This window comes from Phalacrocorax aristotelis, chromosome 8 (assembly GCF_949628215.1).
Source record: "Phalacrocorax aristotelis chromosome 8, bGulAri2.1, whole genome shotgun sequence".
Taxonomy (NCBI): domain Eukaryota; kingdom Metazoa; phylum Chordata; class Aves; order Suliformes; family Phalacrocoracidae; genus Phalacrocorax; species Phalacrocorax aristotelis.
This window is the reverse complement of record NC_134283.1, coordinates 31,051,727-31,078,799: the sequence shown is the minus strand read 5'-3', so window position 1 is coordinate 31,078,799 and position 27,073 is coordinate 31,051,727. Positions and strand designations below refer to the sequence as shown.

The following is a 27,073-nucleotide window of genomic DNA, read 5'->3' as shown; positions in this document are numbered from 1 at the left end:
GGAAAACCAGGAGGTGAAGCAAATCTGAATATCTGAATCTCCTATGTAGGACTCTGAAATGGCAGCATCAAGCAAACAAGTGTGCCACCAGTTCCAAGGGCTAGAAGCTAAAATTATAAAAAAGGGGGGTGGGGGTAGGGGGGTGGGGAGGAACAACAACAACACCCAGAAAGAAACAAACAAAACCAACCCACAACCCCCCAAAAAAAACACCAGGAGCAAGACATATATTTTTACTGTGACTGTGATTAGGCACTTCAATTTCAAATCAATTCACCATCATCAGGAACGCTTCATTCAAGAGTGGATTACTTTTTAAACAACATCTCTTAACTAAAATAAGGCTTTATTCAGCAGAAATGTAATACCTGTGTTATTAGGCACTGAATTAAGATGAACTTGCCATGAAACAACTATATTTTAATTTACTCTTCATAAATAAAAGCAAACCCCTAAATACCTTTTAAGCATCTTTTTAAACATTCCTGGTTTTTTAAATGGCCATCTTAGAACACCAAAGGAAGGTACCAAAAAAACTTCTAACACTGAGATTCCTTGAAATCCGGCAATACATTTTTAATTAGAGCACTCAAGTGCTGTGCTCCATGAGTTGGGAAAGCTCAGCTGAAGGGGTGAATCTTGCAGCCCTTTTAAGACTGGTTTAAGATTGGAGACTCAGGAGGACAGACAGACAGGCTTCCCAGAGATGCTGTGCCCCCCAGGAAGGTGCTGCACTGCCTTCAGCTCCCAGCAGCGGAGACTTCTATGAAACCAGATCTGCCATACAGTATCTGGCACCAAAATGAGCAAAGTGGAGCTTGGCTTTTGCATGAAGACAGAAACATTTTCAGCTATTCTCTTTGCTTCCACATATTTTGGCTTGTCACATGAGAAGCAAGCCTACTATTTTAATGCAACGACAGAACCAGTATCTTTGCATTCAGGTGTGTGTTTACTCACTGCATCCGTAAACAATACAAACAGAAGGGATCATCTTCAGCACTGCACTCGAGTGGCACACAAAGACCATGCAGTGGGGGGAGTTAGGTGCAAGGCTAGCTAGTCAAAATATACAGATCAGTCTGGCCTCTTAGTGAAGTCTGCAATCCCACTGCCTTTCCTGGCTCCCCACATACGGCTGTCAGCCTAGACAAGCATTTGTACATGCAAACAGGAAAACTAAATGCATGCAGTTATGAAGATGAAAACTCAAACCAGAAACGTGTGCTGAAGCATTTGGCAACAAGCAGGATTGTTAAATGGCACCCGTGAGCCAGATTTTCAGTAAATCAGAATGGGCCTATGAATGCTCCATCCCAGTGTACAAGTAAATATCAAAAAGCTCAGAAAACAGACTTGTACAGCAAACATCAAGACACGGTCAGTTCCTCATGCTACCCCAAATCAGACAGACCCTGTTGTTCCTAGCTGCCACTTACAGAGAGAGAGGAGAAAAAAAATCCCTATCTGTTCTCCCTGAATTACGGCAGGGCCGATCAGAAGTGAACAGCCTGAGTTTATTGGTCTTATTCTGAATTGACTTTGGCCTCTAAACCAGAGCTGACTGCTGCACAGATACTTACTTAGCACAGGCACAGGAGGCTGGATCCTCGGCTGCTTTCAATCGCTCTCAGTCCATTCACTCCCCAGCAAGAATGATGCCAATTCAGATCAAACCCTATTGTACAATAATGACATTCAGATAGCACAAGCCAAGTGCTGAGAGCAGCTGAGCTCTCCCACTGCCTGGTGGGTTCAGGAAGAGTTACAGGTGTAGGATTTGGCTTGGCTGCTTTGTTTTTTCCTCATCTATTTTCATACATGTTTGAGCCTTCCATCACACATTGCTAAATTCCAGGCACAAAAATTATCTTAAAACAGATTTATTTTTTTGTAATGAAGAAAAAACAAACATACTGCTCTCTAACCAAGTGAAGTCTACAAAAGGTAAAAGCACAACCTTTCCACAGCTACTTTAAGAGCCCCCCTCTGATATAAACTCCAGTGGCGTGTGTCAACCCCTCACCCTACCTGGGCACAGCACACCGGCCACCCCTTCCCTGGGTTGAGGATGCAGCGAAGCATCCGTGGCGGCTCATGGCCCCGGGGGACAGGCGCACAGGCGGCCGAGCAGGTGGCTGTGCACGCTGCCTCTCCCACCTGCTGCCCCGTGCCGAGCTACAATGAACTTGTCAGGCCGTGCTATTGTCACTGAACACAGATGTCGGCTGGGCAGCCATCGCCCGCGCCCCTCTTCGCCCGGGTGTGCTCCAGCCACTCGCTGCGAGTCACTGGCGGAGCTGTTTTTAGGAGCATCCTGTTGTTCAGAGGGGCATTTGCCTGGGTTTCCTCATGCACAATTTCTCTTCTTTCCACCTACCTTCTGCTGCTGTTCTTGTAACTGCTGCTTTCTCCACTCCACAGGATTTTCAAGTCATTCTTGCTGTGTTTTAGTATGTTTGCTGGGTTCTGGCTTGCTCAGTGATATGGTGGTTTCACCACAGAGCTGTGCCAGTACTCCTATCTGATGGGACCACAAAACACTGTGCACAGAAATTACTCCCTTTCACCCCTCTGTGTGGGCTCACACCAAACTCTCTCCATTCCTAGGGCAGTACCTGGTTGCTTGCTCACATACTGCCCCGCTGCACTGTGGCTTCAAACACAAAAAGATTTCCAGCTGAAAGACCCACAGAGACCCACAGCAGAGCTTCACACTACTCTGGACATCCCTGTGTCCCTTCCCCACTACTGTGACTCTGCACAGCCCTTCCCCTGCTCTCTCCCAGCTGTTCCTATCACTCCCACTTCCAGCTTTGATTTGTGTTTCCATTCCTGGCTTCCTCCCTCCTTCTCAGGTTTCTGTGCATGGACAGAGGTCTGGGATGTCTCCTCTTACTGATCTTCCCCTGCACCTCTCCCACTTGCTGGACTTCCATCACTCCCTCCCCTCCAGCCCCACCAGCTCTTGCTCCATCCACCCTCCATCCATCAGAGCTTTCCCACATCACTCACCATGCCATGACCAACATGTCCAGAGTATGAATCACACCTCACATGCATTTCTGCCTCTGCCCTAGTGATGGCCATAGCTAATTTTAAGTAATTAGAAGGAAGAGTCTTGGCCAGCAGACAAAAGAGCAAAGCAAAAAACACCCTTGTAAACAGGAGCCAACACTATGGGGAGGCGTTCAGTTTACAATTGGAAAGCTGCAGACTGGCAGCAGAAGCTGGCAAGGAGGCAGAAGTAAACCATGATGGACAAGGCTGAGGCAGGTTCTCTTTTTTTCCATCTGAGATAGTGAACAATGATTTGTGTTGTGTGCTTCGACCCGATTTCCTCTGGTTTAGCTCCAACTCATGGAAGTCCCACCTGAGCTGTAGGGCCACAGCCTAGATCTGGATGAGGGACTGAAAGACTCTGCTGTGGGTGGCATACAGAAGAGCGGACAACTGCCTTCGCAGATCTGTCAGAGTATATGGCAGAGTCACAGGGGAAAATTGGTTGTCCATGTGAATTTTGAAGAGCACAGGAAGTGAAAAGCTTGAACTGGGGAACGGGAGGTTTGTGTCAGACAGGACTTTCCTCTCCCTGGGAGCAGTGTGAGAGGCAATCACGCAAAGGTGGCTGGAAGCTCCATCTAAGAAGGTTTTTGGACAACTGTCTGCAGTTTGAAAGAGAGTCTTGACATGAAGAAGGGACACAGGCTGCTTTGTTTTCCCTGCCTTATTCAGTATGGCAGTGAAAAGAGTGCACTGATTTTACCCCTACCCCCAGTACAGCAGAACTATATTCTTTCCCCTCTAAGCACTTGGCAGAGATTGAAACAGAGAAGGGCAACTTCATAAAGATCAATGTAGGAAAGCCACAAGCATGACAAGGCAGAAAAAAAGACCTAAAACCCTATGATTTCTACCCTTGATAAGTTTAGAGGAGAATCACATTTCAGGTCTCCAAAAAGGTCCTGCAAGTGTCTTTTTTCCTGAACACTTCATTTTTTCCAGGTACTCCAGAATATTTCAGCCTGGAAGGGGTGGAAAAGGCTTTTTCCCTGCTTGGGCTCTCAGAGACAATCTCCTCTTGCTGCACGGAGATGTAGCACAAGGTATGTATGCATTGGGCTTGGTGACTCTAAAACGGAGTTTCAAAGTGAAGCTACTAACCCCTATGTGGCAAATTGGGCACAGAAAAGCCTCCTTACTCATCAACCCATGCTCGCCGTTGGTCTCCTGCTGAATAAAGGGGTCAAATTCAAGTTCAAAGCATTCCTGATGAACAGTCTGAGGACATGGGAACCTCCACAGCTCGTGACAAGCTGGAAGCGATGCTGGGTACAACAGCTGCTCCACTGGAGCACCGAAACAGCAAAGCTCCCCAGTGCAACGCGACAGCTTCAGCGAGCGAGTCCCCGACTGTGCAAACTGCTTTCAGAATCAATTACCCATCTCAGCCTCTTCTGGGCAAGATGCAACATCCCACTTTTTTTTTCTGCAACCCTACAAAAAGGAGACAGAGTGACATTAGGATGTCATTTTAACAGTAAAATGCTAAAGGAGCTCTTGTCTCCAGGCAGAGAGCAAACCTGCACCTGTTCGGAGAGGAAAGCTGGGAGCAGGGTGCCCAGCAGCTACCGAAGGACTGACTGAAAATAAAGGCTGAGGAACTGCATGAGACGAGAAAGGCACAGGCTGTGACCTGAGGGAGGGCAATGTGTGTCGCAGCCAGGTGCAGAGAGGCAACACGGAGGCAGGGATGCCTGCAGAAGACACAGACACCATGAGGAGAAAGAATATTTCAAGAAACTCCAGGAAAAGCATGGCCAAGAACTGCTCTGAAGCTCTGCTCAGAAGCACAGATTAGGAGAATCTATGAAGCAGGGTGCAGGGCTGCAGTTCCCCAGACCTACTTTTAGATATCAGAACCAAAATGAGATGAATTACCAACAGGTCTCCGCTGCCTGTGAAGGAACCAGCTCCTACACATCAACCCTGCAGATAGTCACATCTTGCTGGTGCACCCACCTGCCTGCCTCTGTGCAAACCTCAAGGTCATAAAAGGCATAAGACAGGAAGTCTGACAAAAAGGCCTGAAGAAGCACTCTTTGTCTTCTTCCAGACCTGCAGCTCTATGACAGCTAAACCATCCTGTCCTCTCCGCTTCAACTCTGCTCCCAGAGCCAGTGCTGGGCACACATTTGGAGAAGACAGGCGAAGAGCTGGTGTGGAGCAACAGCACAGCCTGGAGCCTCTGCCTACGGGCTGCAGGCTGGAGGCTTCATCCCAGGCTGCTCCTGGGGTGCCTTTTGACTGGACTTAGAAACATTTTCTGCTGTGGCAAAATTTCCTATTTTCCAGATTTCCAAGGAAAAGACAGCTCATGCCATGGCTACCCACTGCAATGGCACCCTCTGCTCCTCCACCCAGACCCAGGCCCTCTTGTCAGGGTGCTGGTGCAGCAAGGGCTGCAGCACGCACCAAGCCCCAGTCAGGCGCCCTCAGAGCTCTCACTCCTTTCCCTCAGTCCAAGGGAAAGATTTGAAGGCTTCTTTAATTATTAACCGTTTTGCTTTGTTTTCCCTCTCCACTTGAGAGCACTGGCTCTTTGGAGGCCAGAGAGCAGCTTTACAGAGTGCCAGCCCTTATGGGACCAGCCATGGGACCGGCACCAGCCGTACCCACCCGCGGCTCCATATTCCCTTACAGGCTGCTCCCATTACCATTAATGGGAACGACATGTGCAGATGAACGAGAGAAGAGAGTCTAATGTCTTTATATTATACCACCAATTAAGTACTCGAGGTCATGTCCTCAGCTGATGTAAAGTAGATGAGATCCACTGGACTTAATGGATCTCTGCTGATTTACACCAAATGAAGAGCTGGCCCTCGCTTGCTTGTATTAAAACAGCCAAACCGTTCCAGCAGTCTTCGTGTTTAACAGCCTCATACTCTAGCCAGGCTTTGCTATCACTCCAGTCCATAAACCACAAGCTTTATTAACTTATAATTAGTTTTTCAAGTTAAGTTTCACAGCCATGTTTTAAGAACTGCTGCCCTTAGGGCAGCTGGGGAATTCTGAAGAGACTTGAAGTAGTGGGAGCGATGCAGAGAGCCATTGCCAGGCTGCTGGGAGGGTTCAACCCCTGAAGATGCAGGGTGTCTTTTTACAAATACGTTAGCACCTATTGTCCCATAAAAGCAAACGGGAGTTAAAGCACCTCAACAGGTTTTAAATTCAAGTCAAGGCATTTCTCTTGCAAACAGAGTTGATTTTAATGGCATGACCAGCCTCAAGGCCTCCCAGCTGTGCGAAGGTAAGCCAGGGTGCAAGTATCTGCCGAGAAAGGCACAGTATAAACACTGGGGATCGTTCAGTTCTGAAGTACCACCTGGATACACAGAACATTTCTGCCACAGGGCAAGCAGGATGATCTGGAAGGACATACTGATGGCTTCCCTAACTTTTTTCCAGTTGAACGTAACTGATCATTGGGCAGAAAAATAGTGTGATGCTGGGCCACATCCTTCCCTTGTGTGCTGCTTCCTCTGGATACTCAGGTGTCTTAAACACACTAGCCCAATAAAGAGGATAAGCTTGAGAAGCATGCCGGATTAAATTAAAAAAAAAATACTGTTTTTCCAGTCATAGTTAATTGACTCTCACATTAAAACACAACTTCCCAAACCGGTATACTTTAGCTTCAGCAGGCGTGTGTCTCACTCCTTTTTTTCCTTCTGTAACTGGGTTGATTAAAGAACATTTAGTGCATTTCTGCCACCAGAAGGAATAATAGCAGTGTGCTGTACAGAACTGGGGGGGGAATCACGACAGCCTACTAACACAAATGTTCTCAATGAGGAATGTAATATGGACAGCTCTTACAGAGACAGTTCTTGTGCAATAACTTAAACAGTACAGATTACTACTTGGGGAAATAAAAGACAACATAACTTTGAAACTTGAAAAGCTCTTTCTTCGTTGTAATCAATTGCAATAATCCATGTCAGTGATTTAGATGAAGATCAACTTTACCTTTCTTTGCTGATGACACAAAACTAAGAGCAATAAAAAACTTAAGTGCATTTGTGCACAACTAATGGATTGGATGTGGCATGTGCCAATGGAAGTCGGTATGTATAATGCAGCATACACTGGATGCCAAATTAATGGGATCATTTGGGCATTCTGGAACACTTGTGGCATCGAGCTTAAGTCATTTAAGGAGCCTGGCAAGGGTTGATGACCTTCCATTTTCAAAAGGCCGAAGAAGCCCAGTAATACTGTAGGCAAAACATTACAACGAATTCTATCCCCTCCATCCAGCTGCTATTTACTGCAAAGCTGAAAGACAATAAACTCAAGACAATGAGTCTGTGCCTGGTATCCACCATAAAATATATATAAAAATACAGATTCACCTGGACAGGGAGCTGGAGGTTCGGGCACACAGATGATGGATCAGACACTGCCAGTCATGCATGTGCAGTCCGACCTTCCTGCTAAGCTTGAGGACCTACATGGGGCTGCAGAGCTCACACCAATTTTCTATGGTGTCTGCTTCCTACCCGGATTAGTTCCTGAAGGAAGCCAGTCATAGCACAGAGGAAAACACATCTCACTGCCAACATATAACGTACAGATTTACCTGAAGAGGGGCATAAATTTGTTCAAACACCTTGGAAGAGTTAAAGAGCTGGAGACACGGCAATTTTCTCCCACAACCCCATTCCCCTCCTGGGCACTACAGCACACTGCTCCCAACAGGCCCAAACTAGGATGAGGCACAGGTACAGCTTTGCAGACCTGGCTGGCACAGGCACAGAAACAACTGGATCTAATCCCCATGGTCCAGCCATGGGACAGAGCAGCAATGGAGGACCCAGCAAACACCACATGCTGGTAATAATGAAGGTCCTGCTCCCACTGATTCTGACATGTGAAGGTGAGTAATGCTCCACAGTGAAGCAGAAACACTCAGCTGGACTCCCAGGAGGTAAATACTTGGAAGGTCAGGTTGGAAAGTTCACTGAGGGTCAGCATGGTACCCTTGATGCGTGTATAGATACTCCAGGTGTTACCCAGAGATCTGCTGTGGAACTCCACAATCCAGAGGCAGATTTCACTTTTTTAAAATTTTATTTTATTTTTTATTTTGAAGGTATTTTGAAGAATGGCCTAAGGTCTGGATTGGTGAGGGTGTTTAGAGACCTCAGCACCCCAGCAAACTCTGGCCACCGCTCAGGGGAGCACAGCGCCTGGACATCCAACATCACAGCAGTTCACCAGGCTCAGACTGCCCAGTGCAGAGTGCAGCAATACATCACTCATGCAAAAGTGCCGAAACATTAATCCATGGAACCTTAAAGAGCATGAGACCCATCTCAAATGTCTCTGCTCCATGATCCCCAGCATTTCCAGGTCTGGACACACCCTACAAAGGATGTGTGGATATTTCTGGATGCATGATGCAGAGATACCTTTAGGCAGCTAGCTCGTATTTTCCACTATGACTTGGAAGGAGTATTTTATCTCTTACCCTTAAACAAAATTCACAGGAATAAAATATCTAAATAACATTGCAGTTGTAACCTTAGCAGCAGATTTTTACAAGTACTGAAATGCCTAGAAATGCAGAGGACCACCCCCCAAAAAAGTGGGGAAAGCACATAGGTGCCAAACTGCCACCAACTGTACTATAGCCCTGCCCGTCAAAGCTAACTGGGTGCCTCCAGGAGGCAAACTCAGATCCTCAAAAACAAGTGGGCACCAAGTAGAAATATCTATTCTGCTGCTGTGAGTCAGGAAGAAGTTAGGAGCTTAACAGACTCGAGAGAGCAGGCAAGGGAAACACACAGCATTGAAGGGAAATGCCCCAAATAGCCTAAAGCAAATGCTGTGTACACCCCCTCTCCCGAAAATGCCCACCTGCACAGAAGGCAGATACTTTCTTCCACTCGGTCCAACTTGCTCAGGCAACACACGAGGAGGGATTCTACCAGTAGAGGAGAGCTATACAAGCAAGTGCTCACCTGGGTGAGTCACAGCCCTTAAATGACTCCTCATCAGCAGTGGTGATGATTGTGGTGCAGAAATACATGCTTCAAGGAAAATTCATAGGCATGAGATGTAAATCTCAGTATGATTTATGTTAGGTATAAATGACCTAAATGATGACCCAGCTGAGCAAAACACTTTGGTAAACCAAGGTTTTGAATATTGTGTAGTTTGCATGTTTAATGGGACTGGGGCTTTCATCACGGAGTGGAGAAGGAGAGCTCATAACCCATTGATTTTAAGGCCCATTTGGGAAAGGAATTGCCTATACGGATCTGATCACCATGCATTACTTCGTATCATCTAATACCCTGGGCACGAAATAATGCTGAGAGATGCAAATTACAGAGCCATTTTTATCCTGAGAGGGATTGTGCCTGTGCATGCGAGTGTGGTACGGGGGTGCTTTGGGTTTGGGCTTAAAGCAAAGTCAGGAGGGACTCCGAGGAAATGGCTGATGCTGCTCTGCACGGCTCTAGTTAGCCCAAGCTCTGCCCTGTGCATCCACCCACTCAGCTGCTCGGCCCTATGTGGGAAATCACTTACACATGATTAAGCAAAGTTCAGAAAGTGATCTACCCAAAGTTAGGTTCCACTGATAATTTGATAATCCTTAACTCTCATTAATTTTTTCCACCCTTGTTCAGCACACATGAGTTTTCCAGGGCTTAAAACTTCCAAACAGGAGGGAATGTGAGTACACAGCATGGGCTTTCCAGAGCGCAGGCGCATGGAAACGTTTCACTTGTGGATTTAAGACTGCTTTGGAAAGATGATCCAAATGCTAAGAATTATCAATTTCATAGCAGCACCAACATATTACAACTCAGCTTGATCGGATGTGCAGCATCTTCAGCATTCTCAGACCACATCTCTATCACAAGACTCACACTGCCTACGCTTGGATGACTCCCCCTGAATCAGCCATGCTGCAATACGGTTGCAGGAGCTGCTGCTGCCCTCACACTGCCTGCATGCCACTGGTCTTTATCCTCTGCTAAGTGGAGTGTTTTAAGAAGTCTCCCATGAAGGTAAAGGAGTGTTTAGTAATGAGTGGGAGGGTGGGAAATAAACCACGTTCCCCTGGCAACTAGCCAGAGCCCACGCTGCAAGAAGGCTGTTTCAGAAATTGGGAAGTCAAACTGCTGCCCGTACATGACAGCCTGACTCGAGTTGTCCACCATGCAGCCCAAGTGCAGTCTGTGGACAGGACAATCAACAGGATCGGCACAACAGCCAGCCCACTCCCAAAAGGTGCCCTCTCCTCCACGGAGCACCCACATCCCCCAGGATTTAATTCCTTTGGACGGAGAGGCTCAAACTGGTAGAGTCTAAAGTGCATGCAAGCCCCCATAGGTGGCTTTGTCTGTTGATGGACCTTCAAAGATACACAGCAGGGACTGTCGGACAACCCTGTCGCGCCTCATTCAGGCTGGCAGGGAACACCGCTGTCATCCACGGAGAGGGACGTATTGTGTATTTGTTCCCACTGGGGTTTTCCCGAGGCTTCTCTAAACACTGGGTTCACTGGACCAAGTAATTGGAGGTAACCCCCACTTCTGTCCCCTTCAGCATGACCACTCGCATCCGTACCCCCGTACCGCCCACACAATCTTGTCTTACATGACGTGGATGCACGAGGCAGCCTCTCTCCCTCGTACTCAGCACATCTCAAAACCTCGAGAGCAGCTCCTCCAAAACAAAGACACCAGCAATAACCCTGGCAAGCCCAAGTGCGCAGCTCCCAGTACATAAGCCCCACTATTCGGTGAATATTCCAATGGCTGCAACGGAAGCTACTGTTTTCTGAAGTTCTTTGGAAAGTTGGCGTGCCCCGAGGCTTGATCCCGCTGCTGCTGCCTGCAGCACACCCCTCGGGCAGCAGCGGCGAGGAGCACCCGCGCCCCGCCTGGGCTGTCACCGCCGAGCCCAGACCCACTTGCGCTGCTTTTAATAGCAGGGCTGTAAACACTCTGTGGCTTTGCACAAGCCCCTCGCCTGCCACGAAGCCGATTACTGCAATATGCAGCATAGTTTGCTCTCTGCAAATACACAGTTTCTGGCTTACGGCAGTTTGGGAAAAACTGCAGGGAAATCAGGAATGCCAGAAGCTTATGGTCATGGGATGCTCGGACACTTAAAGAACAAGGCTGTCTTGAAAAACAATGCAGTTTGTAGATGTTAGGGGGTACAGATAAAACGTAACATCAAACACACATGTGAATATGGACACCCGTTCATTGCAACCCCTTTGCATTATTCAGAGCTTGACTCTTCCACACTTTAGCTAACACGCGGACTTCTGGCTGCTCTGCATACGGTACTTCGGCTTCTCCTCTCCGCCCTGCACACGGTGCTAATGCGGAGAGCAGCGCAGCCGCATCCCCTACCGCTCTGCCCACGGAGCGGCCACCAGCAGGTGACAAACCCAGCGCAGATGACCAGGGCGGGACCCGCGGCCGGGCTGCGGTCCGTGTCCCGCCGCCCGCCTGCGCAGGACCCCGCGGCGGGGCTGGCAGCGCCCGCAGACCGGCGGCACGTCGCCGCGCAGCGAAGCGCGGCGGGGAAACGGACCGGACAAACGGGGAGAGGTTTGGGGCGATGCACAGCAGCAGCAGGGCTCTGCGTGGGGACAGTGACAGGGCCGCGCAGCGCGGGAGCGCGGCCTTTCCCCGGACCCTGTAGCCAGGTATAGATTTCCCCGTTGGTTTTAGTGGTTTTTTGTTTGCTTTTTTATTTTGTTGGTTTGTTTAATTCCCGCCAGACACCTCCCCTCGGTGGCTGTTTTCTAGCGCAGGCTGCATATTCCCGGCTGGTGAACGGTACCGGTCGAGCAGCTGCACGGTCCCAGCACCGTCACCCACGGTGTGACAGCATTTGGCCCTGCCTTTGGACCTCCACAGCCTTCCCCCGACAAACCAAATCCCGGCTACAGCCCGAGCCTGTGCCCTGGTACTGCCGAGAACGGGACTAGCTAGGGAAATATTTTCTTAATCCCTCACCCTGCGTGATTGCCTGCCCCTGAAATGCCCTTTGCCGTAGCCGGGCTGGGGGAAGAGAGAGCCCAGCACCAGGAACGCCTTTCAACTTGTGCAGACTCACGGTGACCGGGCTGCGCCGCGCTCCTCCGCCGTGGGAGAGGCAGAGCCCCCGCCCCGCAGGACGCGGCCCTCCGCCGTCACGGGGTGCTCTGGCTCCGGTCCGCGGCTGGGGGAAACTCGCCTGCATCACCGCTGGTTGCTAAAAAATATCATTTTTGCAGCTTCCCCCCGTTGCTGGAGGACCGCGGAACTACACGGGAGTTTGTTCTTAAAAATAACCCTCCCGCAGCCAGGTTGTTAAACGAGCTCTGCTGCTGGCGAGCACGCGGGGAGCCGGCACCCCGGCGGGCCACGGCCACGGCCACCCGCCGCCCTGCTGCCAACGCGGGTGCGCGCAGCGAAGGCAGGGAAAACGAAAACCGTTGGGTGCCGGCCGGGAGGCGTTCCGGGACCGCGGCGCTGGGTGGAAAAATTACCGAGGGCCAGTGGGCCCCTGCGCCGGCAAGGCCACCCGTCCCGGGAGGCGGCGGGCGCTGCGCCCCCCTCCCGCCCGGCCGCCCACGCGGGGTTTCCACCGTTGTCCCAAAGCTGAGGCTCTTCCCCGCCGCTTCCCTCCGGCCCCGGCGGAGCGACCGGCAGCAGCGCGTACCACCGCCCCCGGGGCCCCGCTCCGCGCCCGCCCGCCGCCCCAGGCGCCCCGCTCCCGGCCCCGCTCCCCCGAGCGACCGCGGCCGCCTCCCGGCTGCTGCCCGCGCCTCGGCTCCGGCCCCGGCCCCGGCCCCGGTTCTTCCCCGGCGCGGCGGCAGGCAGGGAGCGGAGAGGCGTTTTTAAAGAAAACGTTTATTTACACGTCTCGGCAAGTACAAAGTATTATACATGGTCTGTGTCAACCCCAAATCTTCTTTATTATGAAACATAAGGCGCTTTCTCTAGAGTCGGTGGCAAAAGGAGAGGGTGCGGGTGCTGTTTCGGTGCGCTAAAGCTCATCGGCTGGAAGGGTGAGGACAAAATGGAGTGTGGGTTTCTGAAAGGAGCCCTTATTACTACGGTGAATAAATTACAGCTGACATTAACTTCACCTGGGACAGATGGAAGCTACCGCTTTTCAGCTTAATAGGGTTTCCTAAGCTAATGAGTTATCACCGGCTCCACTTAGTCCCCTCCGCTAAGTGATAGGTAGGTATTTTTTTCTTTAGACTATCCTCAGAACAGGAAAAAAAATAGCCTTTTGTTCCAAAGCCAACACAAAATACCTATGTTCAGATTTCGATATAAATAATTGAGGTTTTATATAATTCCATATTAATAGTGCCCAAAATCTCGATGCATAAATAAATTAAATTATTAACACTTCTTACAAAAAGTGACATATTTCCCTTCCTAGTGGAACATCGACACGAATATACAAGCGGACCGCGGGGCCCCGTGACGGCAGCGCCCGGCGGCTCCGCTGCGCACCGGCCTCGGGGAAGCGCCGCGGCGGCCCCTGCCCCGGCCCCGGCCCGGGCTCCGGCTCCGGCTCCGTCCCCGGCCCGCTCCGGGCGCCGGCCCCGCGGGCGCCGCTCGCCGCCTCCGCGCCCGCCCCGTCTGCGACGAGCCGCGGCCCCGGGGGCGGGGGGAGCCGCCGGCCCAGCTCCGCGGGCGAGTCCGCTGCGTGCCCGGGCTGCCGGGCTCAGACGAGGGAGGTGACCGGGGGGATCTTGGCGCTCTCCTCCTCCCAGGGCTGCAGGTTCTGCAGCGCAAACAGCGACGAGTTGTGCAGGCACAGCGGGTCGGGCTGGATCGACTCGTTCAGCGACTTCTGGAAGGCGTCGTGCTGCAGCTGCAGCATCAGCCGGCTCGCCTGCTGCCGCTCGGCCTCCCGCTCCTCCGCCGTCTGCCGCCTGCCGGGGGACACGCTCAGCCCGCGCCCCGGGACGCCCCGCCGGGGCTCCGCGGGAGCGCCGTTCGGGCGGCGGGGGGAATCGGGCGCCGCCGGGCCGCGGCGCGGTGCGGCCGGCGCGTCCCCGGCGGGCAGCGGGACAGCCGCCGCTTCCCACCGGGGCTAGGCACCGCGGGGTCGGCGGCGGCCGCTCGGCCTGCGGCGGAGGGGCCTGGGGCGGCGGGAGACCCTGGGAACGCCCCGGCACCGGTAATCCCCTGTTTCCGAATATTCCCGTTTTCCCAAGGTCCCCCCGTTTTTGTTTTGTTTTGTTTGGGTTTTTTTTTGTTGTTTTGTTTTCTGACTAATTCCCCGTTTTTCGAATAATCCCTCGTTTTTACGAATAATCCCCCGTTTTCCGAATGGGGGACTATAAAAAAGAAAAATAGAAAAATAAAAAACAATAACGATGATGATAATAGCACTATAGTAGCAATAATAATAGTAATAGTAATGATAATAACAAGTCACCCCCGACCACTGCGCGGCTGGCGCGGGGTGCTCTCCCGGCCGGAGCCGGGGCTTCCCCGGGGGCGGCGGCGGGACGGGGCGGCCCCGGGGGCGCGGGACTCACCGCCACTTGGTGCGCCGGTTCTGGAACCAGGTCTTCACCTGGGCGTCCGTCATCTTGAGGGACTTGGCGAGGGCAGCGCGCTCGGCCGAGGCCAGGTACTTCTGCCGGTGGAAGCGCTTCTCCAGCTCGCAGATCTGCACCCGGGAGAAGGACGTCCGCGGCTTCTTGCGCTTCGGCGGGGTCCGGTTCTGGTAGGGATGCCCGATCCGCCGTGTCACCGTGAAGGGCGTCAGCGCCGCCGCCGCTGCCCGGGTGGGAAGCACAGGGGTCAGCCCCGCGCCCGCACGGTGCCGGCCGCACCCCCCCGGGGCCGCGGCTCTGCCCGACGGCCGCCCGCCGCCCCCCGAAGGGGGCCTGGCTCCCCGAGGTCCCGCTTCCACGTTTCACCAAAGGGCTGCGGGGTCGAGCGGGGCCCAGCCGCCCCCCCGGGGCGCCCCGCCGCCAGCCTCGCGGCGGCCGCGCTCTCCACGGCGGCGGGAGGGCGGTTTTTCGGATCGCTGCGAGCGCGGGGGAGGGAAGCATCCAGCGGGCCGCCTTTGATTTTACTACTGGCATTAGCGATACTGTTATTTCGTTTTCTACCTTTTATCCGCCTTTCCCTTCGTTGTCGGGCAGCAGGGAGGGGGGTGGTGGTTGCGGGGGCGCGGCGCGGCTCGCCCGCTCCGCCCCGGCGCCTTACCTGTGAACCTGTCCTTGACGAAGCGCCTGCTGCTCTCCATCCAAGGGAAGTTGAGGCTGCCCAGGCTGGGCACGGCGGGCATGGCCGGGATGGCGCTGGAGATGGGCGGTGGCACGGCCCCGGGGATGGGCCTGTGCGCCGGCACCCGGATCACGCCGGCCGGGGCCAGGCTGAGGTTCACACTGTAAGATCCAGAGTCCTCGAAGGGCGCGGCGATGGCCGGGAAGGGGGCCGGCAGGGCCGGGTAGGGCGCGCCGCCGCGGCCGCCGGGGCCGCCCAGGAAGGTCGCGCCGTCGGGGCCCCGGGGGGGCGGCGGGGCAGCGCTCTCCTGCTCGGGGCTGTTGAGGATCTGGTCGATGCCGAAGCTGATGGGCTCGTGCTGGTGCTGGCCCTGAGCGCCCGCCGGCGGATCCATCCTCCTCCTCCTCCTCCTCCACCGCCGCCGCCGCGCACCCCTCCGCGCCCGCTATAAAGGCGCCGCCGCTCGCCGCGCTCCGCCGGCCCGGCCGGCCCCGCCGTGCGCCGCGCCGAAACTTTGCCGAGCGCGCGCCGCCCCGGCAGCCGCCCCGTCATCTCCTCGGGGCCGCCGCGCGCCCCGCGCCGCGTGCGCCCCCGCCGCCGCCATTGGCCGCCGCCGCCCAGCCTCTGCGCTCCCATTGGCTCCCGCCGCACGGCACCGGCCTCGCGCCCGGGCGCGGGGGCCCGCCGCCGCCGCCGCCGCCGCGGTGACATCACTGGGGCGCACGAACAATGGGGCCGCGCGGCGGCGGCGGCGGGCGGGGGCGGGGCGGGGCGGCGGGGGCGCCGTCGGCGCCGTCGGGGCCGGGGCGCGGGGCCGGGCCGCACGTCGGGGCCGCCGTCCCGCTCCGGTCCCGCGCCCCGATGGGCCGGCCCGGCCAGACGCCTCCCCGCCATCCCGCCGCCCCGCCGGAGTCGCGACCCCCCCGACGGCCGCTCCGCCGGGTGCCCGTCCGGCGGCGGGGCTTGGTCCCGGCAACCCCGCAGCTGCGCGGCCCCCGCGGCCCCCGCGCTTGAACCGTGGGGCCGGACCGACCGCCCCGACGGCGGCGCGAAGCGGAGCGGCGGCCCCAGGCGGTGCCCGGGGCCGGGCGGGGCGGGGGGAGGCGGGGTGTCCCCGCGGGGCCGGATTCCGTTCGGGCTGAATTTGCGGCCCGGCGGCGGGAGCCCGGCGCGCGGTCGCCGAGCGAGTTTGCAGACGCTCCCTGACGTCCAAATTGGACTACAGGCGTTAAAAATTAAATAACGTTCAGCCGCATTTACTTAGTTCCCCCCTTATAAAGGGAAATGAAAACAGGGAATAGAATTTCCCTGTTAATAGAATGTAATGGCATTTGATCAGCACCTGGCAGGGCGATCCCGGGATGCCGGAGCGGTGACGGGAGGGACTTGATTAGTTTTTAAACCTTAGGATTCAATTACTGCGACGCGCCGAGGCGCTCCGACCGCCGCGCAGCCGGGCGGGCCGGCCCGCCCAGCCACCGGCCCCGCCGGCCCGCCCAGCCACCGGCCCTGCCGCCCCGAGCCGCCGCGGCCCCGCCGCCCAAGCCCGTGGGGGCCGGGGGTGCCTTTCCCGCCTCCTTCCCTCCCTGCCCGGGCTGGAGCGCAGGGTCGGGCCGGGCCCCGACGGCCGCGGCGGAGCTGCCCGGAGCCACTGGCTGCCGCTTCCCGGTGCGGCGGGGGCGGCCGTCGGGGGGGACTCCCCAGCTCACTTGCACAGAGGGGCACCCCCCGCCCCGCCCGGCGGCACCACCGCGTCTGTTAAACACCCCCTCCCGCCCCGGGGAGAGTGCCCGGTGTCGGCTCCGGGCGGCGTAACCGGATTGTCCCCGCTCGGTGCGGCGGGTGCGAGTGGAGCCGCCATCAGCCGCCGCTATCCCGGAGCGGAGCTAATGGGATTGACACGATGCCGGCGTGACGGTGCGGGGTCGCCCGGCGCCACCGGGAACGGCGGCAGGACCCCAGCCCTCGGGGCCCCGCTCCGGCCGGCCCGGCGGGGAGGGCGGGGAGGCGGCGGGGCGGGGGTGGGGGGTGGGGTGGGGGGGAGAAAAGGAGGGGAAAAAAGAAACAAGCGACCGGGGGAGGATAAATAAATAAATAAAGTGACACCCAGTCCTGAATCAGGGCAGGCTTTGTTAGAGAAAATTGCAGCTTGATCTGCATAATGGGAACTCGGGCTGCCCAAGGCTATCTTTTTATTGCATGTGTGTCTGCTGTTATCAATTTTGTGAACGATTTCACAGGGAGCCTGGCAGACTTGAGCTGGAATAATATGCAAAGATGAGCTTTGAATAATGAATGATGTGCTTTTAAACCAATTCCAAAGTGTCTGTGATAGTACAATATGAAAAGGGGTGGTAAGTAATAGTATATTTAAAAGGCGCTAGTATAGTTTTTATTACTATATTTAAAAAGATATCTATATTATTTTTGTGAAATGGATAATATATCACAGAGTCTTTGATAATCAGCTAAACAATACATTTTTCTTTGGGAAAACTCTCCCGGTTTTACACAGTTAAATATAGAGTATCGGCGTACAGCTTTGTAACGCTCGGCTACCTTATTAAATATTAACTCTATTTTAATATTAGCTTTTAAATTTAATATGTTGACGTTCTGCAGTTTTACTTTAATTATGTTTTATAATTAATAACCCGGGACGTATGGTATCCTTAAATGCAGCTCTCCCGCAGCCGCCTCGTCTCCCTCGCCCCTCGGCGGGCGGGGGCGCGCAGCCCCGCGCAGCCCCGCTCCGGCCCCAAAACCCGCCGCCGCTTTGCCGAGGGCCGCGTTTCTTTGGGGCCGGGCCACGCTGTCGGGCTCCGCTCCCCGCCCCGGGACCCCCGCCCCCGGCACCCCCCGCCCGCCCTGCGCGGAACGAGAGAAGCTGCGGCCCCGACGGGGCGGCCGGGTCCGGAGCCGGGTCCCCGGGTCCCGCCCCGGCACAGCGCGGCGCTGCGACCCCCAGCAATGACTGCGGCATGGCTATGAACTCACCCGCCCAAACCCGCGCTTCTCCGTGCCACCGGGGTGCCAGAGCCGGCTCTGGGCTGGCCCTGCTGGGCGTGGGGGGCCGCGGGACTCCCGAGCAGGCACAGGGCACCGGCAGTGTGTCCCCAGCACCCTGTACCAAGGCAGGCTCCCCCAACACAGGGGCACAGCTGAGTGCAAAGAGCCCTGCACCCAGCAGGGCTCTGGCCAGGCACCAGGCACGGCACGGCATGGCACAGCATGGCGCGGCACAGCACGGCGTGGCGTGGCACAACACAGCATGGTGTAGCCTTTGCATGGCACAGCATGGCACGGCATGAGGTCAGCCTGTGTGCCAGCTGCAAGCAGCCAGCCGCAGGGGTGCCTCTAACCCAAGCACGGGCAGGTCGAGCGGGTGCAGCACCAGTAGGACAGTGCCCATCTGGGTGGGGGGTGCACAGGCAGGCAGCCCCACAAGACTAGCAGGGCAGCCACCAGAGCCATGTGGGCAGGGGGAGGCCAGGAGGAAGAGCTTTCCAGGGCGTGCAGGGAGGCTGCTGTGGAGCAAGAGGTGAAACATTGTCATTCACTGTAAAACTAAGACAGCACATTGTACAAGTATTAACTGAGATGTAGTGCCGAGCGCACCATGCTGGCAGAAAGAGGCACGGCGCTGCCACGCTGCCACGCTGCGGAACGGCTCCTTCGGCTCTGGTGGGGAGCACAGCTGGGCTGGCTCTGCTGGGCTGCATGGCCTGGGCCAGCATGGCAGTGTGGTTTCAGAGCATGCTGCACCCAGCCACCCGCAAAGGCATGGGGGACACAGTTAAGAGAGGGGGAAAAAGTAAGTAACACTATGTAAAAAGAGTGGCCACCTCCCCAGCACCACTGGGCAGAAGGGACACCTGCCCAGTTTGTCACTGAGAGTCACTGGGAGCAGAAAAGCAGTGTCCGCCTCACCTGTCCCCAAAACCCAGAGCTGTTCCCAGGCCTGGCTGCCATGGGGAGACATGGAGGGGAATGTGCCACAGCCTGCCATAGTCACTGGCACATACACTCCTCTCCCCTGGGAATGTCTTTGTGCTTGAGACACAGAGGGCCCTGCAGGGAGGGTGCCCTCACAGGACCCGCATCCTCGCAGGACCTGCCATTTGCCCAGCAGCGGCTAATGCCACCGTTCAGCTCTTCAAGTGCTTCCTGTAGGATGGGGTAATAAAAACACGCAATGAAATGCACACTGACCCAACCGCAAATGCCTCTGCCTTTCCAAAGCAAGGCAGATCCATCACCCCTCTTCCACTGCGGCACCAGGCATTTCTCTGTCCGCATTTGGAGTGGGTTTGCCAGCAGTGACCCCAGCTGTGCCGCTGGCACGTGCTGCTGCACGCTGAGGCACCAACGTGTGCCGCATCCACGGCCAGGCCTGCGGGCTGCACCGCACAGGGAAAGAAACAGGGCTGCAGCTCTGGTAGCAGCAGCCATTCCGGGAAAGCAGAGGAGTGATGGAGACGGTCCCCTCTCCTGGGCAAGTCCCAATGCCACGGAAAATGAAATCCCTGTTGGGAGGAGGTTGGCAGTGCCAGGATGTTATTTAGTGCCTGGGACTGGTGAGGACAGGGTGGTGGCATGGGCTGGTGGGTAGCGCCATGCAGAGGGTCTTCAGCTCCTTCCCACCAAGGGGCCCTGAAGGTTCCCCAAGGACAAATACAGTACACAGGAGCAAAGACAAATGGTCCCTGTTCGGACCAGACCCAGCACTGAGCAGCTGGAGACCAGAGAAGGGCCATTCCCCAGAGTGGCCTCAAGGATCCCTCCTGCCCCGTCATCCTCCCACAACCTTGGGGCCAATGATGGATGGCACAAAAGGGACCCATAGCAGCCCATAGATTTAAATCTGGCTGCACCCTGAGCGGGTCCTGTGCCACTCGTGCCAGCCCCAGCACAGCACAGAGGCCCCCCCAGGAGTGGGCTCAGCCCCATGGGCCAAGGAAGAAGTGCAGCCCCAACGGCACATGCAGCATCCCTCCATGCAGCCCAGCCACTCTGCTGTGAAGTAGCCTCAGTTAAATGTTTACTGTCAAAATTTAGCATGGGCCAAATGATCCATTACACTTTTTTGTTTTAATGTTTACCATTAATTATTTTTAAAATGAGGCATTTTGTTTCTAAGGTGAGAGGGACAGTTCTCTGGGCATGAGACCAAGAGAAACCACTGTGGTGCTCCTCCAGCATTTTCAAACCAGTAGGCAGCGTTTTATAATAATGGCCCGTTAATTGATGGTGCACTACTGTGCAGTTCTACTGAGCTGCCTAGCGCAGCCGCCCGAGAGCAGGGGGCTGCAGCGTGATTGACATTCTTGCAGGAAACCCAGGGGCAGGGCGGCCCATTCGCACGCTCGGTTGGGCTCAAGCAGCCGCTGTGAGGCTGCACAGAGGCCAGGGGGCTGCTAATAACCCCCCTGCACCCACCAAGGCTGCTCACATGTGGGCTGCAATGCTGTGCCTGGATGGAGAGGAGAAACCACCCCAGAGATGGGGACCCTTCCACCCACACACTTTTAAACAGCCATAGAGCCCATAACTGCTGTTTATGCAATATAGGTGCTGTGGGTGCACCGAGCCAGTCATGGAGGTGACCAGGAAGTGCCTCCACCATCCCTGGGTTTGTGGTGCCTGGTAGTGCCCACAGAGCTCATCCCAGGACATGCCAGTAGCAGCAGTGAATTCATCTCTGACAAAGCTGTGGAAATACAGGCTCAGGGTCTTCAGTGAGCCCAGGCAGTCAAGGGGCTGATCACACCCGAAACAGATGGGCACATGTGCTTCAACTGCTGCTTAACTGCTGCACTGGGGCTTTAGTCCAGCCGAGCGCTGGACCTCTACTGCCTCGAGGAGCTCCACGGAGCATTAGCCAGCCCAGTGCATCTGTTCAGCTGCATTTCCACATTTCCAGCTCCTCTCACGTTGTCCCATCCCTGACTTTCTGGCTGTGCCGTCCTGGGCTGCCCACCCTGGCACCCTGTCCTGTATATCCACGTGTCCAGAAGCTCAGATTTCTCCGAAGGCTCCTTCATTTGGGGCTTGGGACCGGTGATGGCTGCAGCAACCCTTGCCTGAGGTACTGCCTGACAGGTGGAAGCCAGTGCTTAGAGGAATAGGGGTTCGACCAGTGTCTGACCTGCAGCTCCGGTCTTCAGTGGCATCTTTGTGCTGTCTCTCCAGCTGTTGCACTGCCACAAGTAAATCCTGTTTCTTTAAAGGATGCTAATGTAATCTCTCACACATCAAACTCCTCTGTTTTCCTCAGACCCTCCTTTAACACACAGGAATTCACAGGTTGGGAACTGGTCTCTGTCCTTGGCAGCTTGGAAGTCTTGTGAGCCTGAGACTGCAGCAAGTGGCTGTGCTGCCAGAGCCCAGCACAGGGCTGCAGGAGGCACCGGTAGCTGCCTGTTGCTTCAGGTTTTGTCTCTTCCCATAGGGTGACAGAGAATGGTGATATCTTGCTTCATGAGAAAGTAGCAGCAACACTGAGGTGTTTCTGCTATAGCTCCTGCTTTTGGAAGTGGATCTTGGAGTGGGCCAGTACTGTTCTCCAAAACCTTTTCTAGATGGATATTGCTGCATAAACTGAACACATTTTTCAGTCTTTTGCACATCACTGATAGCATACGATTTGTATGGAAGTCAGCATGACAGAGGACACAACGAAGTTGTTCCCCAGCTGTAGCTCCAGAAGTAACATCCTTGCAGGGCCTGTGGGGTGACACCGGTGTTCAGGCCGGAGAGGGACACACAGGTGCTCTGCATCCTGGCACGTGAAGGGGAAGGAGGAGGGAATGGTCAAAAGCAGCTTACGCTCAGCAAGCTGCCACCTGAGCTCTCTGCCTGTACCCTCTGGGGGGGACACGACACATTGGGCAGGCAGGGGTTGGGGTGTGCACACAGAGACCCCTCATGGGTGTGGGCCACTGCAGCTCACAGGCCCCAGGACAAAGCCCTGCCACATCCCAGTGATGGAAAGGGACCCCATTCCAATCCGGTCAGGGTGTCGTGCCTGCGGCTGTGCTTTCCCAGGCAGGCAGCTTGCTCCCGGGGAGCAATGCTGGGGTAGGGCACTCAGTTCTTGGTGCTCAGCAGAGCGCAGCAGCAGTTTTTTGTCAGCCCACAAGGGTTAAATCAGCTGCTCTTTTTTTGAAGCAAGAGCTCTGGTGCTATAGAGTGTAAAGGTCATTCCCCTCTGCCCTTCCTTTAGTCTCGGGAGGGCTGCACGTCTCCTGGCTCCAGCTGGGGAGAACTTCACCCCACACAGGCAGAAGGGGATGGCCGGGGGGAGCTGAGGTCCACCCTCATTAGCCCTCTCCCCATCAGCCAAGGTATATTCCCTGTCCCCCTCCACGGAGGAGCTCGAGGCAGCAGCCCTGTGAGCGGAAGCTGACCGGCTGAACACGGACGCAGATAAACCTCCTTGCACTCCCCATCCCAGTGGGTGGAAACAGTTAAACCCTACTCACAGAGCAAACAGTTAAAGGTGGCTCACAACCTCTGACAGACGAACGTGCCTTAGTGGTTTCAATTCACACTTCAAAGTGCATCTTTATAGGGTTTGGTAACCTTAACCACTATATTAAAAAAGCTGAAACTTTGTTTTAGTTCAGAATCTATGCATGCATCCATGAATGCCTGAGACTGGATGAGATGGGGAAGGTACGAGGAAAGCGCTGAGGAAGGAACCACCACAGACAGGGAAGAGCGCAGAGAGGATGATGGGCAGATGCGGCTCCATTTCTTCCTGCAATTGCCGATAAAAGCAGGCAGTTGCAAAGCCGACAGAGAATGCCCCGGTACCAGGGACAAACCCTGAAAGATGCATAGACATCCGGTCTCCCTGAGCAGCAGTGCCAGCCCCAGTTTGAAGGAGAAGGCTGGAAGGTATCGCAGGTCTGTGTGTAAACCCGGGAAAGCAGCCAGTGTTTCAGTGTGGCTTCCTTCTCTCTTTTATTCTTATTTTATATAACAACAAAGAGCTGCTGCTAAATTTTTCTACTAAATATGACTTTTGTTGAGCAAATTACATTAGGATGGATGCTGCAGGTATCCATTAAGGTTTATTTATCGTGATAGTGTTTGGATCTCACACTTATAAATAACTTATGTTATGGCTTTTGTTTGTAGAAATGTAACTTACATATTTTATTATGCTTTCTGTACAGCTCAAAAAAATGTTGTCAAAGAAGCACCTCTTATCGGCAGTCTAAACTATGCTACATAAAATCTACACTAACATTATTTTTTAATACGGCAAGGAAGCATGTTATCCCTCCACAGTTTGAAAGGTTTGCTGTCATCATGAACTCGTACTACAATAAAACATTAACAAGTCTGAGGAATTATTTTGTAAGGTGTGCATATACTGATGGTTGAGTTTCTTCAAAGGCTCCTTATGTGAGCAGGGCAAGGTATTACAATTTTGTATTTTCCCCAGAAAGCTGACTTTGCCAGCTCTAGCGAGCAGAGCCTGACTTGTGGAAGGCTGCTCTAAGGATGGTTTGCTCTCCCTCACACAGGGGCAGACACTTACCTGAGGTTCAGCGGTTGGTGCTTTTCACTGTAACAACATAAAATTCATCCGGGGGAAGAACCAGACCTATTTTACAGTCCCAAGTCATTTGTACTATCAGACAGGCTCACATCAGTTTCTTGAGATCAAATCACTCAGGGACCAAGCAGCGCCTCTTTTCTGACATTTCCCCTTCCATTGTTTCCACTTTTTTTTTTTTTTTTTAAGGAAAAAACTTCTACCCCCCTTAAGGCAATTATGTCTTTAAAAAAATTATAAGGTATTACACGTGCTTTGTAAACACGAGGAAATTCTGGGCTGCACCCCCTTTGACAGCACCCTTTTAAATAGCTGACAGTAAAGACTCTAAACAAAGAATCTGGAGTCATAAAACACACTATTTGCTACGCTATCCATTTCCTAACCTAAACGCAAGCATATTTATATGGCCAGCTACTCTAAATAAGTTCCTGTTGTCAATTGTTAACTAAGGTTGAAATGCTGCTCCAACACACGTCTTGAGTTTGCCCAGTTTGTAAGATGCTCTTCAGAATCTCACCTGTAAGTTACAGCAAGGGATGTTTTAGAAGGGAAATTTCAGAAACATACCTGAGTGGTCCGGGGAGTCAGTAGCCATATACTAAAGCAAGCCCTAAAGCCTGAGTGCCAAGGTACGAGGGCATGTCCTCTCCTTTTCAATACGCTAAACTCCAGCTTTCAGCAGAGCAGCTAATTTACCAGTAAATGGGCTGGTTTGCGAGCAAATGCTGATAGTACGCAATCACTGTTTATTTCCACTGTATGACAAAGAAAATGGAGTCACAGAACCCATTAGCTTTCATTGGAGCTTTCAGTGCCAACGCAGGGAGCTGCAAGGTTACGGAAGGGTTTATAGAGCTGGAGAGAAGGCGGCACTGCTCGGCACCGAGCTCCGTGCCCATCAGCAAGGTGACACGGAGAAACCCTTCCCCAAACCCAGCTCACAGACCTGCACACGCATTCGTGAGTTCAGTTTTGCAGCTTTTAAAATCTGACTTAACAGCAGAGATTCTGGTTTCCTTTAAGGATCAAAATTAGAAGTGAAGGACTGTACTAATTCGTACACATTCAATGTGTTGATAACGATCATACACTTTCCGCAAAGTTTTCAAACCTCGGCACATAGCATTGGCCACGTGTAGAAACACCTCTTGAGTAACCTCAGTTGATTTTCTCAGGTACTCGGCACTCGTGGAAACCAGAGCCTTTAGCTGCAGATTAAATATTTTCTCCAGCTGAGCCTAAATCTAAACAGCAAACTGCTTCACAAAATGACTTCCTTTCAGATTTAGTTCCTGCAATTTAAAAATATGCATAAAAATAACACTTGCAAAGAAAAAACTGGAAAAAACCTATAAGAAATACAGGTATGAACTTTGCCTCCCCATTGGCCACAATTAAAAATTCCCATCCTTATCTAGGCAGTTGAGAAATACTACTAAATACACAAATGTAAGCAAGCATGAAAACCACATGAAATCAATTATTTACATAAGGGGAAGAAAAAGGAAAAAAACCAACCAAATTCAAAACCAATACCAAAAGTTGTAATTGCATGTAATAGCTCTTCTAAACGTCAAACTAATCGGCTTATTGCTTAAATAGTTCTAATTTTTGTTAGATCTTGCTTCAGTTCATTTGGGTATTTCCTCAGCCCACACAGTCCCTCCTGCCCACCACAGAATGATATTACTTGTTCCCCACAAAACCAGAGTGGTGAGTGTGAGCTTTGGACTGGAGGAGGGATTTTGCTCTGGTACACACCCAACTCTCTACGATCTCCGAGAGGTGAAGACAAATCTGCTGAATTTGCCATTTCAGATGCGCACGTTCATCTTCATTGTGCCACACGCCACCTAAATATGGGCAATAAGTCTCTGTAACTATCTGCTTTCCTTTTTGTAGTAATGGATAGATTTTATTATTTTTAAACAGTGTGTTAACAACTTTATTTTCTTCTGTGGTTTTTTTTTTTTTTTTCAATTTCCAAGGACCTGGAAAGTATATACTTGTGAAACTAAAATATCATCAGTACTTCATTAAGGCTTGCTCCTTCATCTCTTATTTTATTACGTGCAACATTCTCAATTTTCCTGCTATACTTATAGCCTAAAATATTCATTTTTAGTCTTCTACTTCATTGTCCACATTGTCATTAACCGCCAGTGCTGAAAAGAAATATATAACGTTTTGTAGAAAAATAGTAATTTTATTATTTCAAAAAGATGTAATAAAATTTGTACTGGCTTTCATCTCATTCTCAAACAAATATGACCTCAGAATGAGCTTGGAGTTTTTCACTGATGAGATATTATTTACTAGTATGTGTAGAACTGAGAATCATTAACTGATACATGTTTAGAAGGAATGCATATTTATTTTGTTCTTTGGTTAAGTACTGTTTCTAAACTGTTTCATAAAGATAAAACAACAGGATAATAAATTTTGATAAGAAAGGCTGAAAATGTTCTTCAAACTAAGGCTGATTTTCCATTGTTTTCACGATTATAAATCTTTATGTTTAGACCAGAGATATAAAAAGGCAGAAGATATCTTAAAAAAATAGTTTTCAAAAGGGTCAAAACCCTATCTAACAATATAACAGGGTCCCAAAACTTTCAGAGTTGGTTTATTAGTTGGTGCTCTGTTTCCAAAGTCTTTGTCAACTCATCATATCTAAACTGCTGGGATCTGAGGCCCCTTCGCTGCGCAGAGCTTCAGCCATGTCTCTTCGAAAGACCGACATATTCTGAGTGAACCTGGGAAAAAGAGAACCCAGATGTTTGGTTAAAGGAGACCTGGTATGGAGAAATGTATTTCAAGAATCAATAAAAAGAATAACTATAATGTAAATTTTAAATTGAAAGAAAAACAGAGGCAATCTCTCAAAAAAAACCACCAGGTGCCCTCAAAAACCAGTCCTATGAGCATGTAAACATGTATGGGCAGCATTATAAACTTAGCCGACCAACAGTGTGAAACATTTTCAGAGTCAGCTGGGCAATGAATGGAATGAGAAACCTTTCCCTCTCACATGACTCAGAACATGTCCTTTCCCCCAAACCTCCAGCAAAGGGCTCTCTGGGACCTGTCCAGATGGTGATCAAGACCAGGCTCTCTCAGACTTACCTTCCTCCCTCTTGAGTGGTGTCAGAGTTCAACCTGTCTCTCAGTGAAACACGGTACCATCACCCATCTGGCACAGAATGAATTC

At 52.8% G+C, this 27,073-nt stretch overlaps 2 protein-coding genes across 5 annotated transcripts in view; both read right to left on the bottom strand.

Annotated features, from left to right (window-relative positions):
* Positions 1-13,467: 13,467 nt before the first annotated feature.
* On the bottom strand, positions 13,468-15,684 carry TLX3 (T cell leukemia homeobox 3). Its single transcript, XM_075100992.1, has 3 exons — positions 15,270-15,684; positions 14,591-14,834; positions 13,468-13,978 (listed from the first exon to the last, which is right to left on the bottom strand). Exons 1-3 carry the CDS (start codon positions 15,682-15,684, stop codon positions 13,768-13,770), a joined length of 870 nt encoding a protein of 289 aa, XP_074957093.1. The 3' UTR covers positions 13,468-13,767.
* Positions 15,685-26,216: 10,532 nt separating this feature from the next.
* The window catches only part of RANBP17 (RAN binding protein 17), a 163,038-nt gene continuing 162,181 nt past the window's right edge, over positions 26,217-27,073 (bottom strand). For all 4 annotated transcript variants that reach the window (XM_075102208.1, XM_075102212.1, XM_075102209.1 and 1 more), the window contains one exon: positions 26,217-26,618. In XM_075102208.1, coding sequence (XP_074958309.1) covers positions 26,522-26,618 — 97 coding nt within the window. In that variant the 3' untranslated portion in view covers positions 26,217-26,521. The remainder of the gene's footprint in view (positions 26,619-27,073) is intronic.

Excerpts from the sequence above, each read along its gene's own strand:
- TLX3 (XM_075100992.1), bottom strand. The coding sequence starts at position 15,684 with ATGGATCCGCCGGCGGGCGCTCAGGGCCAGCACCAGCACGAGCCCATC. Across the intron at positions 14,835-15,269 it reads CGTCAAGGACAGGTTCACAG|CGGCGGCGGCGCTGACGCCC; the intron begins GTAAGGCGCCGG and ends CCACCCGGGCAG. Across the intron at positions 13,979-14,590 it reads AACCGGCGCACCAAGTGGCG|GCGGCAGACGGCGGAGGAGC; the intron begins GTGAGTCCCGCG and ends GTCCCCCGGCAG.